We start from the raw sequence: 26,097 nt of genomic DNA, 5'->3' as shown, positions 1-26,097 counted from the left end.
TACTTCTTCACAGTTCAGTGAGTAGACTTTCCAAAATCATAGGTGTAAGTTCCACTTCAGATATTTGAGCACAAAATCTAGACTGACTTTCCAGTGCTTTACTGATAATCAGTTTAATTGAATTATGTCAATGGAGCTATGACAAAGAAAAGTCAACAATTAAACAAAATATATTTAAGTAAGTTCAACTACATTTTAATTTTTAAAATAACTTATTTTTAATAGATTGTGTATTTTAGATGTAAATGACATTCTTAAGCATTTAACCTAAATAGCACCCTTGACAGCCACTAAGCATGGGGGCAGGTCTTCACTAGCTGTCAAAGATACTTCAAGGGGACTAGCCATGCATGGAGGAAGTCTGCACTGTCTATGTCCTTAAGCAGTTTCAAGTTTCAAAAAAAAGGAATCCCTTTAACCATTTCCCTGTCAATGCTAATCCAATATGCCTTAATTTAGACTTGTATCTCTCTGCTTCTTTCTAGTCCAATTGCCTTTGAAACATATCTGCAGGCATTGCCTGCTTTTTCTCATACCTTGAAGAAGGGATCAGGCCTGAAACATTGGTAATATTCATTTATCTCCTCTGGAGATTGAAAGACCTGCTGAGTTCCTCCAGCTTTTCTGTGTTTTTACTATTATTTTCTGTGGGCGCATGTTCTATATATTGTACTGGTAAATACTGGAAAACTGGACCATCACCCAAAATACTGGAGGAATTTAGCAGGTCAGGTAGCATCCGTAGAAAGCAAAAGGTAATCATTGTTTCGGGCTGATGCCATCTTGGGGCTCGTAGGGCCCCTAATGAGAATGGCTGATTTAGTCTCCACTACCCTGGGAAAAAAAGACTTTATCTACCCTCTCATTGCCATTCATTAATGTCACTCGTCACCACAAACCCAAAATATTAAATCTCATCTTGCAAGTTAAAATCCTCTTTCCTGGTGTGCGTTTGGGTGGGTGTGTATCCCCACCACAGATCCTTGTGGTGCATGGATAACAGGACTCCAGTCAGAATTATAACTGTGATCTTCCACCACCACTCAGCACCTTAAACATAGGAGCTTTAACAGGTTCGCTCATTTTAATACTGCGCTTCTTATTGCAATTATCTACCCAATCAATTCCTTACCTTGACCATCCCAGGAAAATTAAATTAATTATAAATATTTGTTTGCCCCAGAAAATTCTTTTCAATCTCTTCATATGATTTTACTGTTGGAATAAAATTGATGCATCACTTCCAAACAGTGCCCAACATGTTTTTGTACCATTCCATTGTCAGAACTTGTGTGGTTTTATTTGTGTAAAAGCCTTCTTTCATCTTGTACATAGTTGTTAAAAATGCTATTTTTATTTTCACAGCTGAAAAAATTAGATCAAGGCGATGTCAAGTGGCTTTTAGCTATGCTCCTCAGAATGATGATGAACTAGAGCTGAAAATCGGTGAAATAATTGAAGTATTGGGTGAAGTAAGTATCTGTATTTAAATAGAAGTGTAAAAGGAGTAACAAACATTTTTTAGTAATATTTTTCTGTCTAGAATAATTATATGGTCAACGAGTTTGGGCATGTGCTAAATTTGTGAAGCTATGGACTATGGAGCAGAGAGGAAGTGGCAGAAGGTGTTTTATAAAAGAATACAAGATAGGGATGCTCAAAAGGTTTGAAATACTGATATGGATGTTACCCTGGAGTATAATACAAAATAATAGTCAGCACTTGGTAAAAAAATAGGGTTGGGGGAAAAAATATTAAGCTGTTGAGAGAGAGCGAGAAGCACGAGAAAGCAATTGTTTGTCCAAGCATGTACTCACCTGCTGCAATTGCATTTCATTTCAGTGGATGCAGTGGAAACGATTCTGTTGTTGAGAAGATAAATCACCATGAGCTGGTGCCATTGGTGGTGAATTTAATTTTGTTTCTTTTCAGGAGTTGGGTGTCAAGTAATTACTGATGAAAATATTGGTGATTAAATGTGAAGTTCAAATCACTTTGAGATGGTCCATTACTTGAAAGTGGAATGTTAAACTATGATGTTAACAAGCTAATTGTCGGCACAGCAGAGCAAAGACTATCCAAAAAATAATCTTGACTTTATTTGTTTATCCATCTAATTGTACCCATGCAAACATCTTGATCCATATTCTTGGAGGTTTTTCCGTGTGTTTCCTGCATCCATGTGCTTGTCTAAGATTTTTTTTAAATATCCCAATTGCAGCCCCAGTCTCTACCACCACCCCTGGCAATGAATTCCAGGTGCCCACTACTCTTTTTTTAAAAAAAAACCACATTACCCCTGATATCTCCCCTAAACTTTCCTCTCCTCACCCTAATACCGATGTCCTCTGGTTTTTGCCACTCTCACCCTGGCTGCCTACCTCTGTCCCCTCTAATCCTTCAGAGACAAAAGTCTCTTGTTAACCTTGCCTTATTGACCTGATAGAGGTCTACAAGATTATGAGAGGCATAGATAGGGTGGACAGCCAACACCTGTTTCCCAGGGCAGGATCAGCAAATACCAGAGGACATATGTACAAAGTTAAGGGAAGGAAATTTAGGGGAGACACCATGAGTAAGTTTTTTTTTTACACAAATAGTTATGGTTGCCTGGAATGCCTTGTTGGGGCTGTTGGTGGAGGATGAAACATCGAGAGCATTTAAGAGACTCTTGGGTAGATATAGATGAAAGAAAAACAGGGTTATGGGGATTAGGGAGGGTTTAGTTCAATCTGAGGCGCCTGCAAGCTCACACCAAGACACAAGAGAAACTTGTCCGTGAACTACTCTTTGCAGACGATGCCGCTTTAGTTGCCCATTCAGAGCCAGCTCTTCAGCGCTTGACATCCTGCTTTGCGGAAACTGCCAAAATGTTTGGCCTGGAAGTCAGCCTGAAGAAAACTGAGGTCCTCCATCAGCCAGCTCCCCACCATGACTACCAGCCCCCCCACATCTCCATCGGGCACACAAAACTCAAAACGGTCAACCAGTTTACCTATCTCGGCTGCACCATTTCATCAGATGCAAGGATCGACAATGAGATAGACAACAGACTCGCCAAGGCAAATAGTGCCTTTGGAAGACTACACAAAAGAGTCTGGAAAAACAACCAACTGAAAAACCTCACAAAGATAAGTGTATACAGAGCCGTTGTCATTACCCACACTCCTGTTCGGCTCCGAATCATGGGTCCTCTACCGGCATCACCTATGGCTCCTAGAACGCTTCCACCAGCGTTGTCTCCGCTCCATCCTCAACATCCATTGGAGCGCTTTCATCCCTAACGTCAAAGTACTCGAGATGGCAGAGGTCGACAGCATCGAGTCCACGCTGCTGAAGATCCAGCTGCGCTGGATGGGTCACGTCTCCAGAATGGAGGACCATCGCCTTCCCAAGATCGTGTTATATGGCGAGCTCTCCACTGGCCACCGTGACAGAGGTGCACCAAAGAAAAGGTACAAGGACTGCCTAAAGAAATCTCTTGGTGCCTGCCACATTGACCACCGCCAGTGGGCTGATATCGCCTCAAACCGTGCATCTTGGCGCCTCACAGTTTGGCGGGCAGCAACCTCCTTTGAAGAAGACCGCAGAGCCCACCTCACTGACAAAAGGCAAAGGAGGAAAAACCCAACACCCAACCCCAACCAACCAATTTTCCCCTGCAACCGCTGCAACCGTGTCTGCCTGTCCCGCATCGGACTTGTCAGCCACAAACGAGCCTGCAGCTGACGTGGACTTTTACCCCCTCCATAAATCTTCGTCCGCGAAGCCAAGCCAAAGAAAAAAGAAAGTTCTTTTTTTAAGAAGGAATTCATGGGTTGGCACAATATCGAGGGCTGAAGGGCCTGTTCAGTGCTCTATGTTCATTGGACACATTCTCTAATCCAGGAAACATATTGGTGAATCTCCTCTGCATCCTCTCCATAGCTTCCACATCCTTCCTATAATGAGGTTAAAATGAATGTAATATTCCAAGTGTGTTCTCATGAGAGATTTTTAGCGCTGCAACATTACCTCAACTCTTGAACTCAATCCCCAACCAATGAAGGCCAGTGTACCATAAGCCTTCTTCACTATCCTTTCAACCTGAGTGGCCATCTTGAGAGATCCTTGGATTTAGACCCCTCTGTTCTTCCATACTGTTAAGAATCCTGTCATTAACCATGTACTCAACCTTCAAGTTTGAACTTCCAAAATGTATCACTTCACACTTATCTGGATTGATCTTAGTCTGCTACTTTTCTGTCCAAAGGTTTAACCTACAACAAGTTGATACAGCCTGCGACAACCCTCTATGCTATCCACAACATCTACAACCTTTGTGTCATCTGCATATTTACTGACCCATGCCTTTACTTCTTTTTCCAGGTCATTGATAAAAATCACAAAGAGCAAAATCCAGAACCAATCCCTGTGGAACTCCAATAGTCACTGACCTCCAGGCAGAGTACTTTCCATCTACTACTACCCTCTGCTTTCTGCAGGCAATCTAATTCTGAATCAACACATTCAAGGTTCCATAGATCCCATGGCTCATGACTGTCTGAAAGAGTCTATTATGGAGGACCTTGTCAAATGTCTATATACACATCTACCACTCTACCTTCATAAATTTCTTTTGTTACTTTCTCAAAAAACTCAATTAGGCTCATGAGGCATGGCCTACCCTTCATAAAGCTGTGCTGACTATCCCTGAGAAATCTGTATTTCTCTAAATGGTTGTCAATCCTGTCCTTAAGAATTCTCTCCAATAGTTTGCCCATCACTGACATGAGACTCTCTGGTTTCTAATTCCCAGGATTCACCCTATTAATTTTTTTAAACAAGGGAAACACATTTGCCATTCTCCAATCCTCTAGAACCTTCCCTGCGACCAGAGAGGATGCAAGTATCATTGCTGACATCCCAGCTATCTCTTCCCTGCATCCAGAGAAGATGCAAAGATCATTGCTGATGCCCCAGCTATCTCTTCCCTTGCTTCCTGTAGTAACCTGGGGTATACCTAGTCCAGTTTTTAAGAAGGTTCAGCACTTCTCCTTTCATAACCTCAACGTACTCCAGCACATAAGCTTGATCTGTACTGACCTCACAATGTCCAGGGTCCCTCTCTGGTGAACACTGAAGCAAAGTATTCACTTTGGATCTCCTCTGCTTCCATGTACATGTTGCCTCCTTTATTCTTGAGCAGTCCTACCTTCACGCTCTTCATCCTTCTGTTCTTCATTAATGCATAGAATGCCTTGGGGTTTTCCTTAATTCTATTTGCAAAGACCCTCTCATGCCCCCATCTAACTCTCTTTGGTCCTCTGTCAAGTTCTTTCCTGGCTACCTTATAATTCTCATGAGCCCTTCCTGTCCTTTACTTCCTATACCTTCTATATGCTTCCTTCTTCCTCTTAACTAGTTGTCTCATCTCTTTTGTCAACCACAGTTCCCTTATGATACTCAATGGGACATATCTATCAAGAACCCCGCACAAGTAATCCCTTCCTTGACAACATCTGTTTCCAATTTGGTCTCCCCTGTTCCTGCTGAATTAGCCCTACCCCATTTAAACACTTTACCATTTTGTTTACTCCTATCTTGTCTATAGCTATGCTAAACATCAGGGAGTTGTGGTCACTTTCATAAAATGCTCCCCTACTTAGAGGTCTGTCACCAGGTTCATTACCCAGTACAAGATCCAGTAAGGCCTCTCCTCTCGTCGACTGGTCCACAGACTGTGCCAGGAAAACTTTTTGGACACACCTGACAAACTCTGCCCCATCTATCCCTTTTTCAGTATGGAGATTGCAGTCAATATTTGAGAAGGTGACATCTTACATAACAACAACTGTCATTTTTGTACCATTCCAAAATCTGCCTATTTATTTTAAATTTAAACATGTAGCACAGTAACAGGCCCTTTCAACCCACAGCCCATGCTGCCCAATTACACTCAATTGATCTAAAACCCCCGGAACGTTTTTGAACAGTGAGAGGAATCCAGTGTCCGCAGGGAAAACCCACACAGAAATGGGGAGATCGTACAAACTCCTTACAGACTGACCGGGATTTGAATCCAAGTCCCAATCACTGTCACTGGAACTGCAACATTAACTGTGCCTCCCCAATCTGCTCCTACATCTCCTGAGGGATATTTGGGGGGGCCTATAGTGATCACTTACTACTTATTTCTGACATCCACTGTCTGACTTAGTAGACAATGCTGCCACAGTGTCGTGTCCTCTCTTTCTGATTCTATCCCTGATTAGTAATGCTACTCTGCTCATCCCACACACCTACCCACCCCCCACCCCAGCCTTTTACCTCCCACCCTATCTCTTTTAAAACCTCTAAACTGGGAATTTACATCAGCCAATCCTGTCCTTGGATCAACCAAGTCTCTGTAATAGACATAACATCATAATTACACATACTGGTCCATGCTCTTAGCTCATCTCCCTGATTCCTAGTGCTTCGTGCATTGAAATAAACACACTTCAAACCCTCCAACTGACCACCTTTATTCTTCTTTCACTGCCTGTCTTTCCTAACAAACTCGATACACATTGCATCAAATTTTCCACCATCTAATCCAGGCTTCCCAAACTTTTTAACTTGCGTAACCCTTTAGGGAAGCACTTGGAAATTGCAGAACTCCAATCGCCAATTACAGTTTAAAGGACCTGGTATATACACAAGCTTAGTAAGAAAGTAAATAAACTCACCAGTAGCAGATTAACTACCACACGGGCCCTAGGCTGAGCTTTAGTAAGGCAATCCCAGCTGCAGCCCAGGCTGCCCCACTGGTCCTTGCTCCCCGCTGTGCCCCAAGCTACCCCTTGCTCCTTGCTATGGGGCCAGGCTGCCCCTGGTGACCCTCGTTCTCTACCACAGGCCTGGCTACCCCTGCCTCCATCAGCTCCCCACCATGGTCCAGGCCGCCCTTCACTCCCTGCTTCAGTTTGGGCCACCCTGACCACATCAGATACTGCTGGCTCCTCCCATTACTCATATGACACAGATCTTCATGCCACCACCGCCAGCTCCCCAAAACTTCTACGCACGTCACGCCCTGCAATGGCACAGCGCCAACTCTGGCCCACAGTCACTGGCTTCACCCGTGCAAATTGTTATTACTCCGTCATTTCTTCCGCGGAACCCCTATGTCTTTCTACAGAGCCTCTTGCTTCCATGGAACCACATTTGGGAAATGCTGATCTAATCTATTCTCTGCCTTCTCATTCTGGTTCCCATCCCCCTGCCAAACTAGCAAACCTTTCTGTAAGGATATTAGTCCCTTCATTTCAGATGCAAAGAGCCTAATGATTCAGAAATCTGAAGTTCTCCCTCCTGCATCATCTTTTTACTAAAGCATTTTCCAGTAGGGGCATTTGGTTGGAGAATTCCTGTCTGCAATTTATCTCCCATCCCCCTACCTTCTTGCCAAAAATTTTAGGGCCCTGAGGCAAGTCTCCACGAAATAGTGCACACAGACTTGCAAACTACAAAGAAATAACCGAGATACTGTTGCAAAGATTTCTTCATGAACCTCTAATGACTCTCACAGAAATGGTTCATTTGTCTTTGAGGTTAGTCAATCAACTATTTTGCATAGTTTCTCAAACAGAATTGTACCTTTTCAAGTGATGTTCCAGAGTCCCCCATCATCCATTGTCAAAACAAACTTATGAGAGGTGATGTACACAGTCAAGAGAGAATAGCCCTGTTTCTTAAAAGAACTAACTCTGAACACCTGATGTACCTTGGTATCATAAGCAAGGAACTCTCCTGAAGATGATTTACCATCATCCTTAAGATGAATAAATATTATTCCATGTTAATCACCACCTGGAAAAAGAATCAAGATCAGTTATTCTGGGTGGTTTGTAAGCGTAACTGTTGATTCCACTGGCTGAGTCTTTGAGGACATAACCTGCAGGTTTGAGGCTAGAAAAAATATCTAGCAAGAAAGGTGAGCATTCTTGACTCTCTTCTTACCAGTGCTTGTCTTAAATGTATCTTAAATATCTGTAGGTAGGAGTGAAGAAAGAGTCCCATCTCTTGATTGAAAATAACTGTGATCATATTGTGGATGGCACATATCCCTGGTTCTTCTGTCACCATACAAATGCTAAGACTTGAAAACAATGGTATGCCAGATTCAGGTTACTGATTGATTATGACGAAATACAGTTTTGCTGCTCTAATGACTCGGGGCTTCTCGTAGTTCTGAATCAGTCCCTTTCAGTGCTCTGATTGACACAAAGCAGATAGGAGGTGCCAGTTGTGATAATGGTACTTTGTTTCCGCAAGACATACGCCTTGGTCATTCATACTGAAATAATTTGAACTTCCTGTGAATTTTTCAAGCCTTCAGTTTGATTTTGTTAAGGAGATAATAGATGAACAGTTGAACACGTTTACTAAAATTCTAGATGAATGTTTCCATTCTCTACTCACAGAAATCTGAAAAGCAAAAATGAGTTGCATTAAAGTATGGCTCATGATTTTTGTCAGCTTTCCTGCCCCATAAGATCTCTGAGGTAGCTTGTTAGTCTTAGATCATGAGCTGTTTTGTGTTGTGTTTTCATCATCATTCAAACTCTAGAATTGTTTTGGATTCAACACATGGTGTTGCCAAAATTCACTTTTAAAGTAAAAACTGGAACAGGGCTTTGGTTTGCAATGAGCTGAAAAGAGACTCTGCAAAAGAGTTGTGATGTTATGCCCAGAGCAAGGAATCCAATAAACCCAATGGATTGGAGGAAAGAAAGGATGCACGTTCTGATACCTAACAGCATAAATCATGAATTAAACTGTCTATTAATCTCTGTTAAAGAATCTGAAAACTTTTTACTTGTGCAGTGTCCTCAGTCTTTTTCTTTGGCTTGGCTTCGCGGACGAAGATTTATGGAGGGGGTAAAAAAGTCCACGTCAGCTGCAGGCTCGTTTGTGGCTGACAAGTCCGACGCGGGACAGGCAGACACGATTGCAGCGGTTGCAGGGGAAAATTGGTTGGTTGGGGTTGGGTGTTGGGTTTTTCCTCCTTTGCCTTTTGTCAGTGAGGTGGGCTCTGCGGTCTTCTTCAAAGGAGGTTGCTGCCCGCCAAACTGTGAGGCGCCAAGATGCACGGTTTGAGGCGTTATCAGCCCACTGGCGGTGGTCAATGTGGCAGGCACCAAGAGATTTCTTTAGGCAGTCCTTGTACCTTTTCTTTGGTGCACCTCTGTCACGGTGGCCAGTGGAGAGCTCGCCATATAACACGATCTTGGGAAGGCGATGGTCCTCCATTCTGGAGACGTGACCCATCCAGCGCAGCTGGATCTTCAGCAGCGTGGACTCGATGCTGTCGACCTCTGCCATCTCGAGTACTTCGACGTTAGGGATGTAAGCGCTCCAATGGATGTTGAGGATGGAGCGGAGACAACGCTGGTGGAAGCATTCTAGGAGGTGTCCTCAGTATTTCTTCTGTAAATAGTTATATTATTCTGTGTTACTTCGCTTAAGGTCAGTGAGGAAAGGGGTTTGGAAAAGTTTAGTGAGCAGGTGGAATTATAATTTATAGATTTTATTCCATTTGGAAATATCTTTGTTGTAAAATTTTGGTTACTTGCACCCTTTTCCACATTTATTGCCTTTAAAATCCTTTTGAGCAAATCTCTTTCTAATGAAATTGGGACTATTTGATAGAATGCACAATGAGGCAACAAATATTTGGTTTTTTTCATCCAACCTCTGACTGACCGTCAAACTGAATTACTTTTTAAATCAAAACTATGCAAACCTTGATGTACAAAATGATTGAATTCAGCACTGAAATTTTACTGATGTTTATATGATATTTTCTAACTCTTAATTGTAATTGTGTTTTAAAAGTGTAAAATCTTTTGCAGCCCAACATTGGTGTAAGATGTAAAGATTATCTTTCCACAGACAAAAAGAATATTTCTGTATTCTCTTACCCAATATGTTTCCAATTACAAGTATTTAGGCTGTGGAACAATTTTGTTTCTGCTAATTGTGAGGAAGGAAATAATCTGTTATGACTAATTTTCAGTGGGTGGGGGGGAGGAGGAGGAGGAATGCACTAAGAACCTTACTGAAGTGTTTCAATGGGCTAAAGGTAGTAGTGTGTGTGTTTGAAAAAAAAATCTAATATTTGTTGCCTCATTGTACATTGCAATAGTTCTATCAAACAGTCCCAATTTCATTAGAAAGAGATTTGCTCAAAAGGATTTTAAAGGTAATTAATGTGGAAAAGGGTGCAAGTAGCTAAAATTTTACAACAGAAATGTTTCCAAATGGAATAAAATTTCTAATTGTGGTTCCTTCTGTTCATCAAATTTTATCCAACCCCCCTGTCCTCACAGAACTTAAGCCAAGTAACAGAAATACTGAGGATTTGGTAAATGTTTACAGATTCTTTGACAGAGATGAATAGATAGTTTAATTCATGTTTGATGTTGTTAGATATCAGTCTGTGCATCCTTTCTTCTCTCCAATCCATTGGATTCTGTGCTCTGGGCATTAATACACACTCACACTCTGCAGAGTTAAAGGTTTAGCCACCTGGTCGTAATGCTGGTGGCTCCAAATGGGCTTAAAATGGCCTGTTAAAGGAGCCAGTGGTGTTTGTAAATAATATCCGGCAACTGTGAGGTCAGTGCTCAAGATGGTGGAACCTGTGCACGTCAGCAGTTACAAGGGTTTGCAGAATCTGGGTAGCAGCAGACTAGCTTCAGAAATGGGGCCCACACAGGCTACGGGCAACAAGGTCAGGGAGCTTGCATGGGCTGCAAGCTGTTGGAGACTGGCTCACGGAAACCAGGTATTGGAGCTTGGATTCGAGAGTGTGCTGAGGGCAAGAAGGGCTCCTGAAGATCTGCTGGTGTTGAAGGTTTCCTGATCGTGTTGGAGGTTTGGAATTGGAAATTGGGTTGCCGGTTAATCGAACAGGACTCTGACACTGCAAAGGTTGCAGGAGTGCTGGAGACAAATTCACAGACTTGGACTCTCTTTTGCTTCTTTTTCTCCTATTGAGGAGTGCTGGGCAGACAAAAGTTAAAGTATGTTACATTTTTAATGTATTATTGCGTGACAATAAAAGAAACCTTGATCAAAATAATAATTGACAGAATTAGAATTTATTGTCACAAAATTTGTTGTTTTGTGGAAACATCTTCAGGTCTTGTTGTTCATCCTGCAGGTGTCTAGCCACCCTCCATACCAAGCAAGCCTGGTGGTGGAGCTGGTTTAGTTGCCAATCACCCAACCATGCGACAGGTTGTACAGAAACCTCACGGTGCAAACATTTATATAAACCACTGTGCAAAATAATTAAAATAATGCAAGAAAAAGAAAGTGTCAAAGTAAGGTATTGTCTGTGGTTCATTATTCATTCAGGAATCTGATGGCAGTAGAAAAAGCTGTCCTTGTGCCACTGAGTTTTCGTCTTCAGGCTCCTGTACCTTTTTGCCGATGGTAGCAGAGTAAAGAGGGCATGGCCTGGGTGGTGAGGGTCCTTGATGATAGAGGCTACTTCTTTAAGACACCGCCTCTTGTAGATGTCCTTGATGGAGTGGTACCAGTGATGTCACAGGCTGAGATAGCAACCCACTGGAGATTTTTCTTGTACTGAGCGTTGGCACTTTCATACTAGATAGTGATGCAACTAGCCAGAATGCTGTCCACAGTAAGCCTGTAGAAGTTTTCGAGAGCCTTCGGTAATGCACAGAATCTCATCAGACTCCTCACAAAGTAAAGATACTGGCAACCTTCATGATTGCAGGATCCAGGACAGATCCTTGGAGATGTTGATACCAAGGAATTTGAAGTTCTTGTCCATGTTATAATTTATCTCACTGTATCAAGCAAAAAAGGAATTAAAATCTGGCAGTATTTTTTTTTCCATTAGTTCTTTTTGGAAGCTGTCTGAATTAGATGAGGATATGAAACAGAGTTAAATCAATCTGGTAAAAGTAATGATACCTTTAACTGCTCCTCTGTGGATAATCTCAACGTCTTCGTCCATAATGACTGATTACTGGGTTTCCAGGTGTCACATCTTGCACCCCTGCCCCAGGACTGCCCTGATGGGGTTTGGCTGCCCAGATAATCAAAGATATTTAAAAACAATTTAACTTGTTGCAATAAACTGTGGATAAGTAATAAAAAATACAAACTAAGAGAATTTAAAATAAAAGATTCCTAGCTCCAGTCACATTTTGAATTTTGGATAGCGATCACATTCACGTTGTCAGGTTATGGTACAAAGCTGAAGAGCCAGGTATTAACCTAGAGACTCAGGGGAGAATGCAGATGCTGCGATCTGAAATACAATCTGTTGGAGGAGCTGAATGGGCCATGCAGCATTAGTAGGAGAAAGAGAATGGTCCATATTTCAAGCCAAGACTTCATGAAAATGTCAACCATTTTTTTTCTGATGAAGGGTTTCAGCACTAAATGTTGACCATTTTTTCGCCGCCCCCCCCCCCCCCCATTGAACCTGCTTCATCAACTGAGTTCCAACAGCAGATTGGAGCCTGTTGGTAAATTTATGTGGCCCCATGCCATGGATTATTTCTGATGATGACAGTGAGAGTGAAAAAACCTATGATATCCAGCTTGTTCCATTATTAATGTGGAAAGTTTTGGAAATACATTCCTCAACTATCACTGTGAACCTGCTGGCTGGCCTCCAATTCTAGCCTCATGTTTAATGATTTCAGACTTGTGCATCATAAATTTTGGAATTTGTAGGTTTGCTTAAGACAATTCATGAGTTTTATTTGAAGTTTTATCTTCAAACTCATGAAAGTTCAAAGAGGATAGTTATTATGTTTGCTTATGAATTATTTGGGTGGACATCATGTATTCTGCCTGAATTGTATTTGTTATTATTCAAGTACTGAAAATACCGAAAGAAAAAAAAAAACAAATGTAGGAACTTTATTGTTTGCTTTAGTACTGCTGTGTATAGAGGAAATTACTTTTTGCTTTGCATTAATCGTTACTGTCCAATTTATAGTAAAAGTTGTTGCATTAAGTAGGCCAGGGAACAGAATGTTAGGGAGCCAGATTAGTTCCGTGAGAGCTGGAGTGAAAGCTCAATCCTTCAGTTGCTTGAGGGCTTTGTAATACTGTATTTTTTGGTTGGTCTTACCATCAAAGTGCAATTTACATCTTAGTTCATGAAAATCATTATTTGAAAGGCCTTTGTTGCAGAACTGATGTGCAGTTTTGCCTCTGGTTAGATGAGCGCTTTGAGTGAGTGGAGTAGGTCGCTCATTGGTCGTTTCTTTCCAGAAGCAGACCAGGAAGGAAGTAAGATTGAAAGGGTGTTCAAGGATGTGAGTACTGTTTTTGACAGCATGTAAGACCACACCTCTTCCCACCCCCCTCCCCCATTTCAGCAGGGAACATTAAGAATTTAAATTTTTTTAGTGTACATGTCTTAGTGTATTTATGAGCAAGCGGGTCCACTTTTTAGTGTATTTACAAGTAGGCCGGATCTCTTGATGCCAGGCCTTGGTGGCCGCCATGTTTTATTTGGCATCGTTTGATTGAGGGCGAATGCTAGGATGAACAGATTTGTGTTCTTTCTATGTTCAGGATAGTAGTAGCAGCGCCGGCGCCACTCGGGGTGGGGGGGGGGTTAGGGTAAGGGGTGGTGGTGCTTAGGGGGTGTTAGGGTTAGGGGGATGGCTTTAAATGGTGCCCAAGGCCCTGGGGGTATCCCTCCCTCCCTGATACCAGGACCAAGCGGCATACCATGCTCTCCAAAATGTCACCCTCGCGAACAAGACCCGGGGGGGGGGGCTTTTTTTTAAGGAAAAAAGGAGGGTCTTATATGTGGTAAAATATGGTAATAGATTTAAATAAGTGATGTATAGAGGCTTTAGCTACCTTAACCGACTCTGGGACAGACAAATGTGAAGTGTGCAAAGCACACAAAAAGCTTAAAATATATTCAAGCATTTTTTTTTTACATCAGTGCACAATTGGACAATCATGGTAGATTTCACTGGCTCTTTACAAAACCCTCAAACATATGGGGAGCAAAGGTGCATTCATCAGTATGCTCCTTATTGACTATAGTTCACCATTCAATACCATCACCCCCTCAGCAAACTCCAAGACCTGGGCCTCAGTACCCCACTATGAAAATGGGTCCTAAATTTCTTCACCTCTAGACCCAATCAGTGCAGATTGGCAAGAACTTCCTCCACAATCTCCATTAGCACACAGCACCAAAGGCCGTGTACTTAGCCTACTACTCTATGTGCTTTGCCTCTATGGCTGTGTGGCTCAATCGGACACCATTTACATCTTTGCTGATGATCCCACTGTAGTAGCTGTATAAAAAGGATATGAATCAGCCTACAGGAGGGAGATTGAAAACCTGCCTGAATGATGCACAAAAAAACACCTCTCACTCAATGCCACCAAGACCAAGGAACTGATTGTAGACTTTAGGAAGGGAAAACCAGAGATGTGCAATCCAGTGATCACTGGGGGATCAGAAGTGAGAGCAAATTTAAATTTCTGAGTCATGATCTCAGGACCTTTTCTGAAACCCAACTATTAATGTTTTGCAGAGGTTCAGTATGTAATCGGAAACCTTGGCAAACATCTACAGATATGTAGTGGATAATATACCAAGTGACTGTATCACAGTCTGATATGGGGGCACAGATGCCTATGAGTGGAAAGCCCCACAAAAGACTGTGGACACAGCCCAGTACATCATGGACAGAACTCTCCCCGCACTCGATAACATCTGAATGGAAGGCTGCTGTTGAAGAACAGCAGCGATTATCAAAAATCCACATCACCCAGCACACACTGTATTCTCAGTGCTGCCACAAGGCCCAGGAACAGTTACTATCCTCCACCATCAAACTCCTAAACAATAGGCTTAATCAGAGAATCATTTAAGGACTCTTGCTTTGCACATTATTTATTTTCTCTATTGCAAAGTTTGTTTGCACTTCCTTCTTGTTTCTATTTCTCTTTTTAAATACATATCCTTCCTATTGAGTACATTTTACAGTACAGTTACCAATAAGTAGAAATTCTGCCTGGCCTGCAGGAAAAAGAATCTCAGGGTTGTATGTAATGTCATGTGTGCACTCTGACGATAACTTTGAAAGAAGCTGGAGAGGGACCCAGAGGTGATAGGACAGAATGTGTTAGACAAGATCGGGCGTTTTCAGGCTAGTATGGCCGTAGGCTGGACAGAATGTGTTAGAAGTAAAAAGCAGGGTATAGGAAAAAAAAACTATTTGGAGGTAGGGTGGAAGAAAAGTTAGAGAGAGAAAAATATTGAGTACAGGAGTAGGTAATAAAGAGATGTGCCACTTTAGGAATGGTTCGAGGAGATGAAAGGGTCAGCATGAGGCTAAACATAATCTTGAATTCCAGAAGGATGTTTGAGAATTTGGAGAAAGTATGTTTCCTCCACGAGACTAATGGAGAGTAAGTAAGATGTACACTCACTTGACTAAATTTGATATTTGGAATGACCATCTGAGACACCAAAGCCAAATTAAGGGGTAAGATAAAGGCAAGATCTGCAGAAAGAGAGACGCATGCAGAGGGAGAAGAGGACAGCATAACCAGAGACAAAGTTGCACATCATGGTGGAATAAACGAAAAAGGGGAAGCTTGCACAAAATGACTGCTAATGAGAGCTCAATGATACAGGAAATTGGGAGAAATAATAGAACATAGAAATCTGCAGCAAAACGCAGATGTCGTTCCTTTCTCAACAACAGACCCAACCAGTCTCCCTCCATCACCACCCTCCTCCACCTGGCAGAATGTGTTCTCACTCTCAATAACCTCCTTTGACTCATTCCACTTTTTCTCAGTCAAAGGTGTAGCCATGGGTACCTGCATGGGTCCTCCCAACTATGCCTACATTTCCGTTGGCTATATGGAGCAATCCATGCTACAAACCTACTGCAATCTTCTACCACTACATTGATGACGACATTGGTGTTTCTATGATGAGCTCATCAACTTTATGCACTTTGCTGCTAACTTTCACTGTGGCCTGAAATCCATTTGGTCTATCTCTAGTGGCTCTCTCTCTTTCTTGATCTCTCTCTGTCTCCATCACGGGAGACAGGTTTTCTACAGACATTTTCTAAAAACCCTCCAACTTTCTCAATTACCTCGACTACTGCTTCACACCCTGTCCCCTTTTCAGGATTTTATTAATTTCTTTCAATTCCACCGTCTCCATTGCATCTGCTCCCAGGATGAAATCTTCCATTCCAAATAATCCAAAATGTCTTCCTTCTTCAAAACAAATGTGACTTCACCTCTATCATCATTAACTTTGGCCCCACCTGTATCTCCTCCATTTCCCACACATCTGCCCTGGCCCACTCTGGCCATAGATGAAACAAGAACAGGATTCCTCTGTCCTTGCTTACCAACCAACCAGGTTCCACATCCATCATAAATCAGCAATTTCCACCACCCACAATGTGATCTCACCACCAGACCCATCTTTCTCTCTGCTCCCCTCTTCACCTTCCAAGGAAACTGCTCCCTCTGTGACTCCCTCATTCACTCATCCTTTCCCACTAATTTCCCCCTTGATGCTTAACCCTGTGAATGCAGGAAGTACTACATGCGCTTGCACTCCTCCCTCACCACCATTTGGTGTCCCAAACAGTCCTTCCCAGTGTAGCAACACTTCACATGAATCTGAGAGGGTCATCAACTGCATCCGGTTCACTCATTGTGGTCTTCTCTACATCGGACAGACTGGGAGGTCATTTTTCTGAGCACTTTAGCTCTGCTGCAGTAATAGTGGGTATCTCCCGGTGACCAACCATCTCAATTCTATGCCCCACTCCTGTGCTGACATGTCTGAAGGAGCAACACATAATATTCTTTCGGGAAATCTCCAGTCAAATGGCATTAACATAAACTTATCTGTTTTCTGTTAGGCCTGTCCCCTGTTTCTCTCTTTTATCTATCCTTCTGTTTCCTTTCCTCCTGCTCTCCTCCATTCAAAGAGCTATCCCCTCCTTTTCTCACCTCAACTTTTTTCTCTTGTACTCACCCTGTTGGCTGTGATACTTCCTCTGCCCCCCTGCCCCACCATTTTATTCAGGTGCCTACCTGCATTTTGCTCAAACCTTGATGAAGAGCTGAGGCCCTAAACTTTGGTTATGTATTTTTAACTTTGCTGTGTGAAGAATGTTGTATGACTTGCAGGCTTTCTCTGGTATTTTTCTATGAACTACAATCACAGTGTCTGTAGATTTTCTTGTTTAACTAACTTCAGCTCATTGTGCATAACCCTCCATTTTTCTCAGTCTTGTGTAACTATTAGAAAAGATCTTATGGTACCTATTTCCAGCAGTGCATTCCATGCATCTACCACTCTGTGTGAAAAAACTTGCTTCTTCCATTCCACCTGTTTCTACTCCCAAGCATTTTAAAACTATGCCTCCTGGTGTTAGCCATTTCAGCCATAGAAAAAAAGCCTCTGACCATCCATATGATCAATGCCTCTCACCTTATACATTTCTATCAGGCCATCCCTCTCTTCATCATTTCAAGGAGAAAAGACCATGCTCTCCAATCTCTAAGTCTCCTCTACTCCCTCTCTATGTCTTTCACATACATCTAAAGTGCGGTAGCCAGAATTAAAGATGATCTTTCAAGTGGGGTCTTGCATCACTGCAACATTTATCCCACAGCTCTTGAACTCAGTCCCACGGTTAAATGAAAGCTAACACACCATAGCCCTTTGTAACAAAACGATCAACCTGTGCATCACCTTTGAATGTCCTGTGTACATGGACACCAAGATCTCTCAGTTCCTCTACACTGCTCTGAGAGTCCTCCCATTAGTATTATATACAGCCTTCAAATTTAACCTAGCAAAATGAACCACACTTTTCTGGGTTAAACTCCATCTGCCTCTTCTCAGCTTTGTATCCAATCATTGTCCCTCTGTAGCTTTTGGCAATCTAGACTACCCATAATACTACCTACCTTTCTGTCATCCATAACTTTCTAAACCAAACTATTGATCATTTATTTAAAAAAAACACAAAGAGGAGGCATGCCAGATCAGTTCCCTGCAGAATGCCACCAGTCACTTGATCCATGGACAATACGAATTATCTACAAACATCCTCTGCCTTCTTTTGGGCAAGCCAATTCTGTATCCATAAAACAAGGCCTTGTTGGATTCTATGCCTCTTTACTTTCTGAATGAACCTTATCAAATATCTTACTGAAAACGATATACACTATATCTACTGCTCTACCCTTCATCAATGAAATTGCAAGAGTAAAATTCAGAAGAAAAGGAAACAGTGATAACTATTGGGAAAAAAAAATGTTTCAAAATTACCTATAGGGGAAGAAAATAACAAAAGCAGATCTGGAGGTTATTAGCAGCTATAAAGATAGCCTATGCCTGTAAATAGTGTTGAATGTATATTTTGTGCACCTCTCCACAAGGGGACAGTGACTTGGGCATTGTAATTCAGAACAAAGTCTGAAATATTGGAAATGGTACACAGAGGATGAAGAGATGTTGAAGGATTGAGCATAATTAAAAATGGTTAAATCACCTGGATCAATCAAATGTATCCCTCAGTATTAGATGAAGCAAGAGTGGAAATAGTAGAGGCTTTGATGATAATTTCCATGAAAGATTTTGACTATTGGTATCGCTCTGCTTTTTTTTTAAAAAAAAAAGAAAGGGACAAATATAAATGCTCCTCTAAAATATGTGGAAGGTAAATTCTCAGAAAAAACTGAGGGGGAACAATTGAATCTGAAGGAGCATGTTGGGTTGTTAGCATGGATTTGCTGGTAGAAGGGTGCATCTGTGTAACTGAATTTTGTAATGAGTTTTGATATGGACAATGGGGATTTTAACAAGATGTTTTACAGAATCTAACATAGTGCTGCAGAGATGGTACTACTGTGAGGCAGCTTCAGTCACCTGAGTTTTATTATGACCTCCTATATTGTTTGCGTGGAGTTCGCAAATTCTTCCTGTTGCTGCATGGATTATTGTAAGTTGCCTGTAGTAGATAGATTTTAGGAGAATTGGAGCTTAAGAGGGTGCTAAATGGCTTATGAGAGGGATGGGCTTCAGGGAAATTATTGGAAAAGTGTGGTTGCTCTAAGATCTGCCAATGGTCAGAATGACTATCCTCTATGATCAAAGAAAATTAGGATTTAAGATTGATCAACAATCATGAATGCTACATTTTGGCATTAAACTAAAGCAGTTTTTGATCTTTAAAAATTATTGTAAACTTTCCAATCTCCCTTTGTGAACAAAGCTTGGTTAACTTTTTAAAATTTTTTAAAATTTTTCACACTATGAACCATAATAACCAAAATACACACAAACATTTCCCTCTTGAATATACACAGTGTCATTTTCTCCCCTTTTTCCCCCCTTCCCTTCCCTCTCTTCTTCCCACCCCACTCCAAACCCATTAAACGTTCAACATAGACAATACAATAAACCCATTAAACAATGTCATCAGACAATGAAAATAAACAAGAAAGTTGTGTCATCTACTTTTACACACTGTGTCAGTTCATTTCGTCTTCTCATTCTATCATTTTAGGGGGTGGAAGTCCGCGGTAGGCCCTCTCTGTTGTGTTCCATGTACAGTTCCCAAATTTGTTCAAATAATATGACTAAATTTTTTAATTGTATGTATTTCTACCAATGGAATACATTTATTCATTTCCATGTACCATTGCTGTACTCTCAGTCTCTCTTCTGATTTCCAGGTTGACATTATACATTTTTTTGCTACAGCTAAGGCTATCATAATAAATCTTTTTTGTGCATCATCCAGTTTGAGGCCTAATTCTTTACTTCTTGTATTGCTTAGAAGAAAGATTTATGGATTTTTTGGTATGTTGCTTTTTGTGATTTTATTTAATATCTGATTTAGATCTTCCCAAAACTTTTCCAGTTTCTCACATGTCCAAATTTATTGTTCCTGTTTCCTTCTTACAGCAAAAACATCTATCTGATACTGTTGGGTCCCATTTATTTAACTTTTGGGGAGTGATATATAGCCTGTGTAACCAATTATATTGTATCATGCGTAACCTCGTGTTTATTGTATTTCTCATAGTTCCGGAGCATAGCTTTGCCCATATTTAATTTTTTATCTTTATGTTTAGATCTTGTTCCCTCTTTTGTTTGGGTTTACAGCTTATTTCATAATTTTCTTTCTCTTGCAGCTTGATGTACATGTTTATTATAAATCTTTTAATTATCATTGTGTCTGTAATCACATATTCAAAGCTGCTTCTTTCTGGTAACCTCAGTCTGCTTCCTAATTTGTCCTTGAAGTAGGTTTTCAGTTGGTGGTATACAAACATTGTACTGTGAGTTATTCCATATTTGTACTTCATTTGTTCATATGATAATAAATTATTTCCCAAAAAACAATTTTCTATTCTCTTAATCCCTTTTCTCTCCCATTCTCTAAAGGAAGGGTTATCTATTGTGAAAGAGATTAGTTGATTTTGCATCAATAATAATTTTGGTAGTTGGTAATTAGTTTTTTTCCTTTGTCCGTGAATCTTCTTCCAAATGTTGAGCAGCTGGTGCAGTACTGGTGAACTTCTATATTGCACCAGTTTTGCATCCCACTTATAAAGTATATGTTCCGGTACCTTCTCCCCTATTTTATAAAGCTCTATCCTGGTCCAATCTGGTTTTTCCCTTGTTTGATAAAAATATGATAGATATCTTAATTGTGCTGCTCTATAATAATTCTTAAAGTTTGGTAGCTGAAAACCACCTTGTTTGTACCATTCTATTAATTTATCTAGCGCTATCCTCGGTTTTCCCCCCCTTTTCCATAAGAATTACCTTATTATTTTCTTTAGCTCATTGAAGAATTTCTCTGTTAAGGGAATTGGTAATGATTGAAATAGGTATTGTATCCTTGGGAAGATAATCATTTTAATGCAATGTACTCTTCCTATCAGTGTTAGTGGTAAATCTTTCCAATGTTCTAAGTCATCTTGTAATTTCTTCATTAATGGCTTATAATTTAATTTGTATAGATGGCCTAGATTATTATCTAGTCTATTACCTAGGTATCAGATTGCTTGTGTTTGCCATTTAAATGATGATTCTTTTTTAAACTTTGTGAAATCTGCATTATTCATTGGCATCGCTTCACTTTTATTTGCGTTGATCTTGTACCCTGATATTTCTCCATATTCCTTCAATTTCTTATGTAATTCTTTTATTGATAATTCTGGTTCTGTTAAGTATACTATGATGTCATCTGCAAATAGACTGATTTTATATTCCTTCTCTTTTATTTTTATCCCTTTTATTTTATTTTCTGTTTTTATCAGTTCTGCCAATGGTTCTATTGCTAAAGCGAACAGTGAGGGAGATAGTGGACATTCCTGCCTAGTTGACCTGCTTAATTTAAATTGGTTCGATATATATCCATTTACTGTCACCTTCGCAATTGGACCCATATATAATGCTTTAATCCAGTAAATATATTTCTCTGGTAGGTTCAACTTCTGTAATACTTTGAATAAATAATTCCATTCTACCCTGTCAAAGGCTTTCTCTGCGTCTAAAGCAACAGCCACTGTTGGCATCATATTTCCTTGTACTGCCTTAATAAATCCAGTTTGATCTAGTTTTACTATTTTTGGTACACAGTCAGCCAATCTGTTTGATCATAGTTTTGCTATTATCTTATAATCTGAGTTAAGTTGAGATATTGCTCTATACGATGCTGGTGTTAGTGGCTCTTTCCCTGTCTTTCGTATTACTGTAATTATTGCTGTTTTACATGAATCTGGCATGTTTTGTGTTTCTTCTATCTGGTTCATTACTTCCAGGAGAGGAGGAATTAGTAACTCTTTAAATGTTTTATAGAATTCTATTGGGAGTCCGTCCTATTGTTCAGTAGCTTTTTTAATATATCTTGTATTTCCTCTATTTCAAATGGTTTTATCAATTTGTTTTGTGCCTCTTCTTGGAATTTCAGTAGCTCAATTTTAGCTAGAAACTCATCTATGCCTTCTTTCCCTTCGTTCTCAGTTCGGTATAATTGCTCGTAGAATTCCTTAAAGTTTTCATTGATCTCTGTTGGGTTATATGTAATTTGTTTGTCCTTTTTCCTTGATGCCAATACTGTTCTTTTAGCTTGTTCTGTTTTAAGCTGCCAAGCCAGTATTTTGTGCATTTTTTTTCTCCTAGCTCGTAATACTTCTGTTTTATTTTCATTATGTTCTTCTTCACCTTATACGTTTGTAATGTTTCATATTTTATTTTTTTGTCTGCCAATTCTCTTCTTTTTGTTGCATCTTCCCTTGTTGCGAGTTCTTTTTCTGTACTTACTCTTTCCCTTTCTAGCTGTATTAGTTCCTGATTGATTTAACCATAAATTTGACTACTTTGTTCTTTCTGCTAGTCTTTTGTCCAGTTTTATCCATCTTTGAATCCAAATTAAGGTTAAAGTCCCCTCCTATCAATATATTCCCCTGCTTATCTACAATCTTCATAAAAATATCTTGCATAAACTTTTGATCCTCTTCATTAGGTGCATATATATTGACCAAATTCCAGAGTTCTGATATATCTGACATTTTAACATTACGTATCTCCCTGCTGGATCTATTATTTCCTCCTCTATTTTGATTGGTACATTTTTATTGATTAATATAGCTACACCTCTGGATTTTGAGTTATATGTTGCTGCCATTACGTGCCCTACCCAGTCTCTCCTTAATTTCTTGTGTTCCATTTCAGTTAGATGTGTTTCCTGCATGAATGCTATTTCTATTTTTTCTTTTTTTCAGTAAATTTAATAGCCTCTTCCTTTTGATTTGGTTATGTATTCCGTTAATATTTATAGTAATATAGTTCAACATGGTCATCTCATACTTTTTTACATCTCATTTCCGCTTCCTCACCACCTCCTTTCTCCTTTTCCCCATTTCCATTTCTCAGTTTTCTTTTTTTGAACACACTGTATGACAAGACTTCTAGAACATAAAATATTTCAACCATTCCCACATCTAAAATTCCCTTAACCCCAAGTGTCTCCCCCCCCCCCCCCCCCCCGAGTCGCCTTTTGTCCCTTGCCAGTCAACCATAACTTCCCTCTCCCTTCGGTGTGCGAACCTGTTCGAAAGCTTGGTTAACTTGAAGCTTATTGAATCCCAAAGAAACCCTGTTCTTTTTGTCCCAACAATGAGAACAGGATATTTGAAATTTCTGTCCTGCAATAGAGCACAGATTTTTAACATAAATTTAAAAAAATTCTCCAAGAAAATTATGCACTCAAGTGTAATTTCATGGTATCCAATTTCCATGTACCCTGGTCCATAGGGAATACAGATCAAATTACTGTTGTATTAATGAACTTGGCTTATTTGTAGGCTACAATTTGTCTTCTTCCACTTTCATTCCTGCCTTAACATTTTTCTGACATGTTAAGTATTTGATACAAAATTTCAATCAAAAAATATTAAATCCATTCAGAGCAAATGCATTTGGGTATATGTTAATTAATTATCATAACAGTGTATGGGTGAGACTACAGTTAAATGTTTGTTACTGTGAAACCGTTGATTCTGTTCTGGAGAAGTTTCAAGTTCTTTTCAGTGTATGGCTGAATTCCAATCCTTGTATTTTGTTTATATCATTTTATAAAGCAATGTCTCCAAGGAGTTTTGAGGCTGGTTCGTTTAATCTAACCTTGTTATTTAAAATAAAAAATCTACTTTGTTTCTCAAATGTTACATTTTAAAATGCATTGTGTGAGTGTGTGTGTTTTATTTCAGGTTGAGGAAGGTTGGTGGGAAGGTATCCTCAATGGAAAAACTGGTATGTTTCCCTCTAATTTCATCAAGGAGCTTCCAGAAGAACTCGAGGAAGTGGTCATTACTCGAGAAGATACCACATCAAAACCAGGTATGTTCAGGAAAAAAATATTGTCTTACTGAAGAATTACAGCAAAGATTTACTATATTGGTTTGTGGGTTACTGGGTTTGTCATTGAAGGAGAGATCCAAATAAGATGGTTTTCTTTGGCTGCAGTTTGCACTGTGTGATGGAAGAAAGGAAAGCTTTGACATGGTGTGTTGCTGAAGCTGTTTCATAGGTTGTGGAAGATATGATGTTCTTGTTCTGATCATGAATGACATCTGCTTGAAATGACTGACTGTTCCAAAAATTAGATTCAATATTTAAATCTAAATGCTTTTATTTGAGTACCATATAGGCTGTTGGTGTTCATGTACAAATTGCATTTAATTTTGTTTTAAGATATTAAAGACCAAGGAAGTCCTGAACAGGATGCACCTAGTGGAAAGACAGATGGATCAAATGATGCAATAGCATCAGAAATTCAGCCAAAAAAGATAAAAGGTTTTGGCTTCGGAGACATTTTTAAGGACAAACCTATCAAACTAAGACCAAGATCTATGGAAATTGAGCTTGATAATAGCACTATTGACAAGGTAAAACTTCCACTTTCTATCTTCTTTAATAAATTACATATTGTAATTGAATTCAATGCATTCTCTGTGAGATTAGGCACTGTTGTATTCCCTAAAGTTTATTTTTAAATGGTGAAAGTTATGCCTGGATCTAGCTGTCGAAAAATTAAGAAAATAGCAGGCATGTGCGTGTTTTTCTTTATTTTTTGTTTTCACCTTAAAGAAGGGGGAAAAATACCAGTAGTAAATAAAAGCAGTAAATATGATATGATGAAATGTGACTTTTAAGTGGACAAATCTCCAGGATATAATGATTTCTAATGCAGGGTATTCTAAGAATTTGGAGAGCAAACAGTAGATAGATTTATCATAATGTTTCAAAACTCTTCATGTTATGGATTGTGCCTTTAAAGATTTAAAAATTAACATCTGTATATGGGAGAGAGAGTGAAGTCTTAGAAACCAGACAACTGGACATCTGTCAGCATAACATCAGATGTGATAAAGTCAATATGACATTACAAGAGATGTAATTGTGTAGTTAATAGGTGATTAGAGAGTCACCGTGTGTTTGAAGGGCAGTTCACATCTTGAGTCAGTATTTCAAGGAAAAAATACAGTTGATGAAGAGTATTTCTGAATGTTTGAGAGCTTTTAGAAGATATTTAATAAAATTATTTTGGGAAAAATATAAGCATATGTAATTTAAGAGTGGATGATCCAGGTTTGCAGAGAAGTGAGGAAGCAGAGGCTACAGGAAGTTACATAGCAAAAAAACATACCAAGCAAGTAAACAAAAACTCTGGCTGGCAATGAAGAGTACATTAACTTTAGATGTGGGAAGTGCCAATCAGAATATTATCCAAATGATGAGTGTGTATAAACTGAACAGGCCCTTCAACTCAGAATGTTGTGCCGACCTATTTAAACCTATTCCATGATCAATTTAAACCTTTCCTCACACCCTCCCCCCCCCCATTTTTCTTACATCCATGTGTGTATTCATATTAAAAAAAACTACCTCTGTCATCTCCCCTAAAGTTTCCTCCACTCACCTTAAACAGATGCTATCTGGTACTTGCCATTGCCACCATGGTGAAAAGGTGGCGGTTCTCCACTCTAGCTATTCCCTCATCATCGTATACATCTCTATTAAATCACTTTTCATCCTCTGTTGTCTGAAAGAGAAAGGCCTAGCTCACTCAACTATTTTTCATAAGAAATGAATTAAGATTTTTGGATTCTGGTGAGATAGTTTACGATTATAATATTTAACAATGAAGGCTCATGGATTCTTGGATTATTAATACCAATAAAAAAAGTGTAGCAGAAAAAGCTGTTGTATTGAGACTTGATTAGACTCATGAACTCATCAAATTAATTAACATTCAACAGCAGCTTAACATGTGGCTAAACAGATGGTGCAGGAGGGAAGGCTTGAGATTTTGGATCATTGAACTCTCTTTCAAGATGGGACCTGTACCAGTGGGATGGTTTGCATCTGAAGGGGACTAATATCCTTGTGCTATTCCAGGAAAAATAGATTTGCAGGGGGATGGAACCAGAGTGCCAGACCAGACCAGATAGTGTAAAGGAGGAAAGATGTTCAGA

General features: G+C 39.9%; 1 protein-coding gene across 1 annotated transcript in view; it reads left to right on the top strand.

Moving 5' to 3' along the window:
- The window catches only part of sh3kbp1 (SH3-domain kinase binding protein 1), a 172,686-nt gene that overhangs the window by 66,260 nt on the left and 80,329 nt on the right, over positions 1–26,097 (top strand). Inside the window, exons 4-6 of the mRNA XM_069889811.1 lie at positions 1,366–1,472; positions 23,830–23,959; positions 24,314–24,507. Of these exons, the coding sequence (XP_069745912.1) occupies positions 1,366–1,472; positions 23,830–23,959; positions 24,314–24,507 (431 nt within the window). The remainder of the gene's footprint in view (positions 1–1,365; positions 1,473–23,829; positions 23,960–24,313; positions 24,508–26,097) is intronic.

Source organism: Narcine bancroftii, chromosome 7 (assembly GCF_036971445.1).
Source record: "Narcine bancroftii isolate sNarBan1 chromosome 7, sNarBan1.hap1, whole genome shotgun sequence".
Lineage (NCBI taxonomy): Eukaryota > Metazoa > Chordata > Chondrichthyes > Torpediniformes > Narcinidae > Narcine > Narcine bancroftii.
Note: the sequence above shows the minus strand (reverse complement) of the source record. Positions and strands in the feature narration are given on the sequence as shown.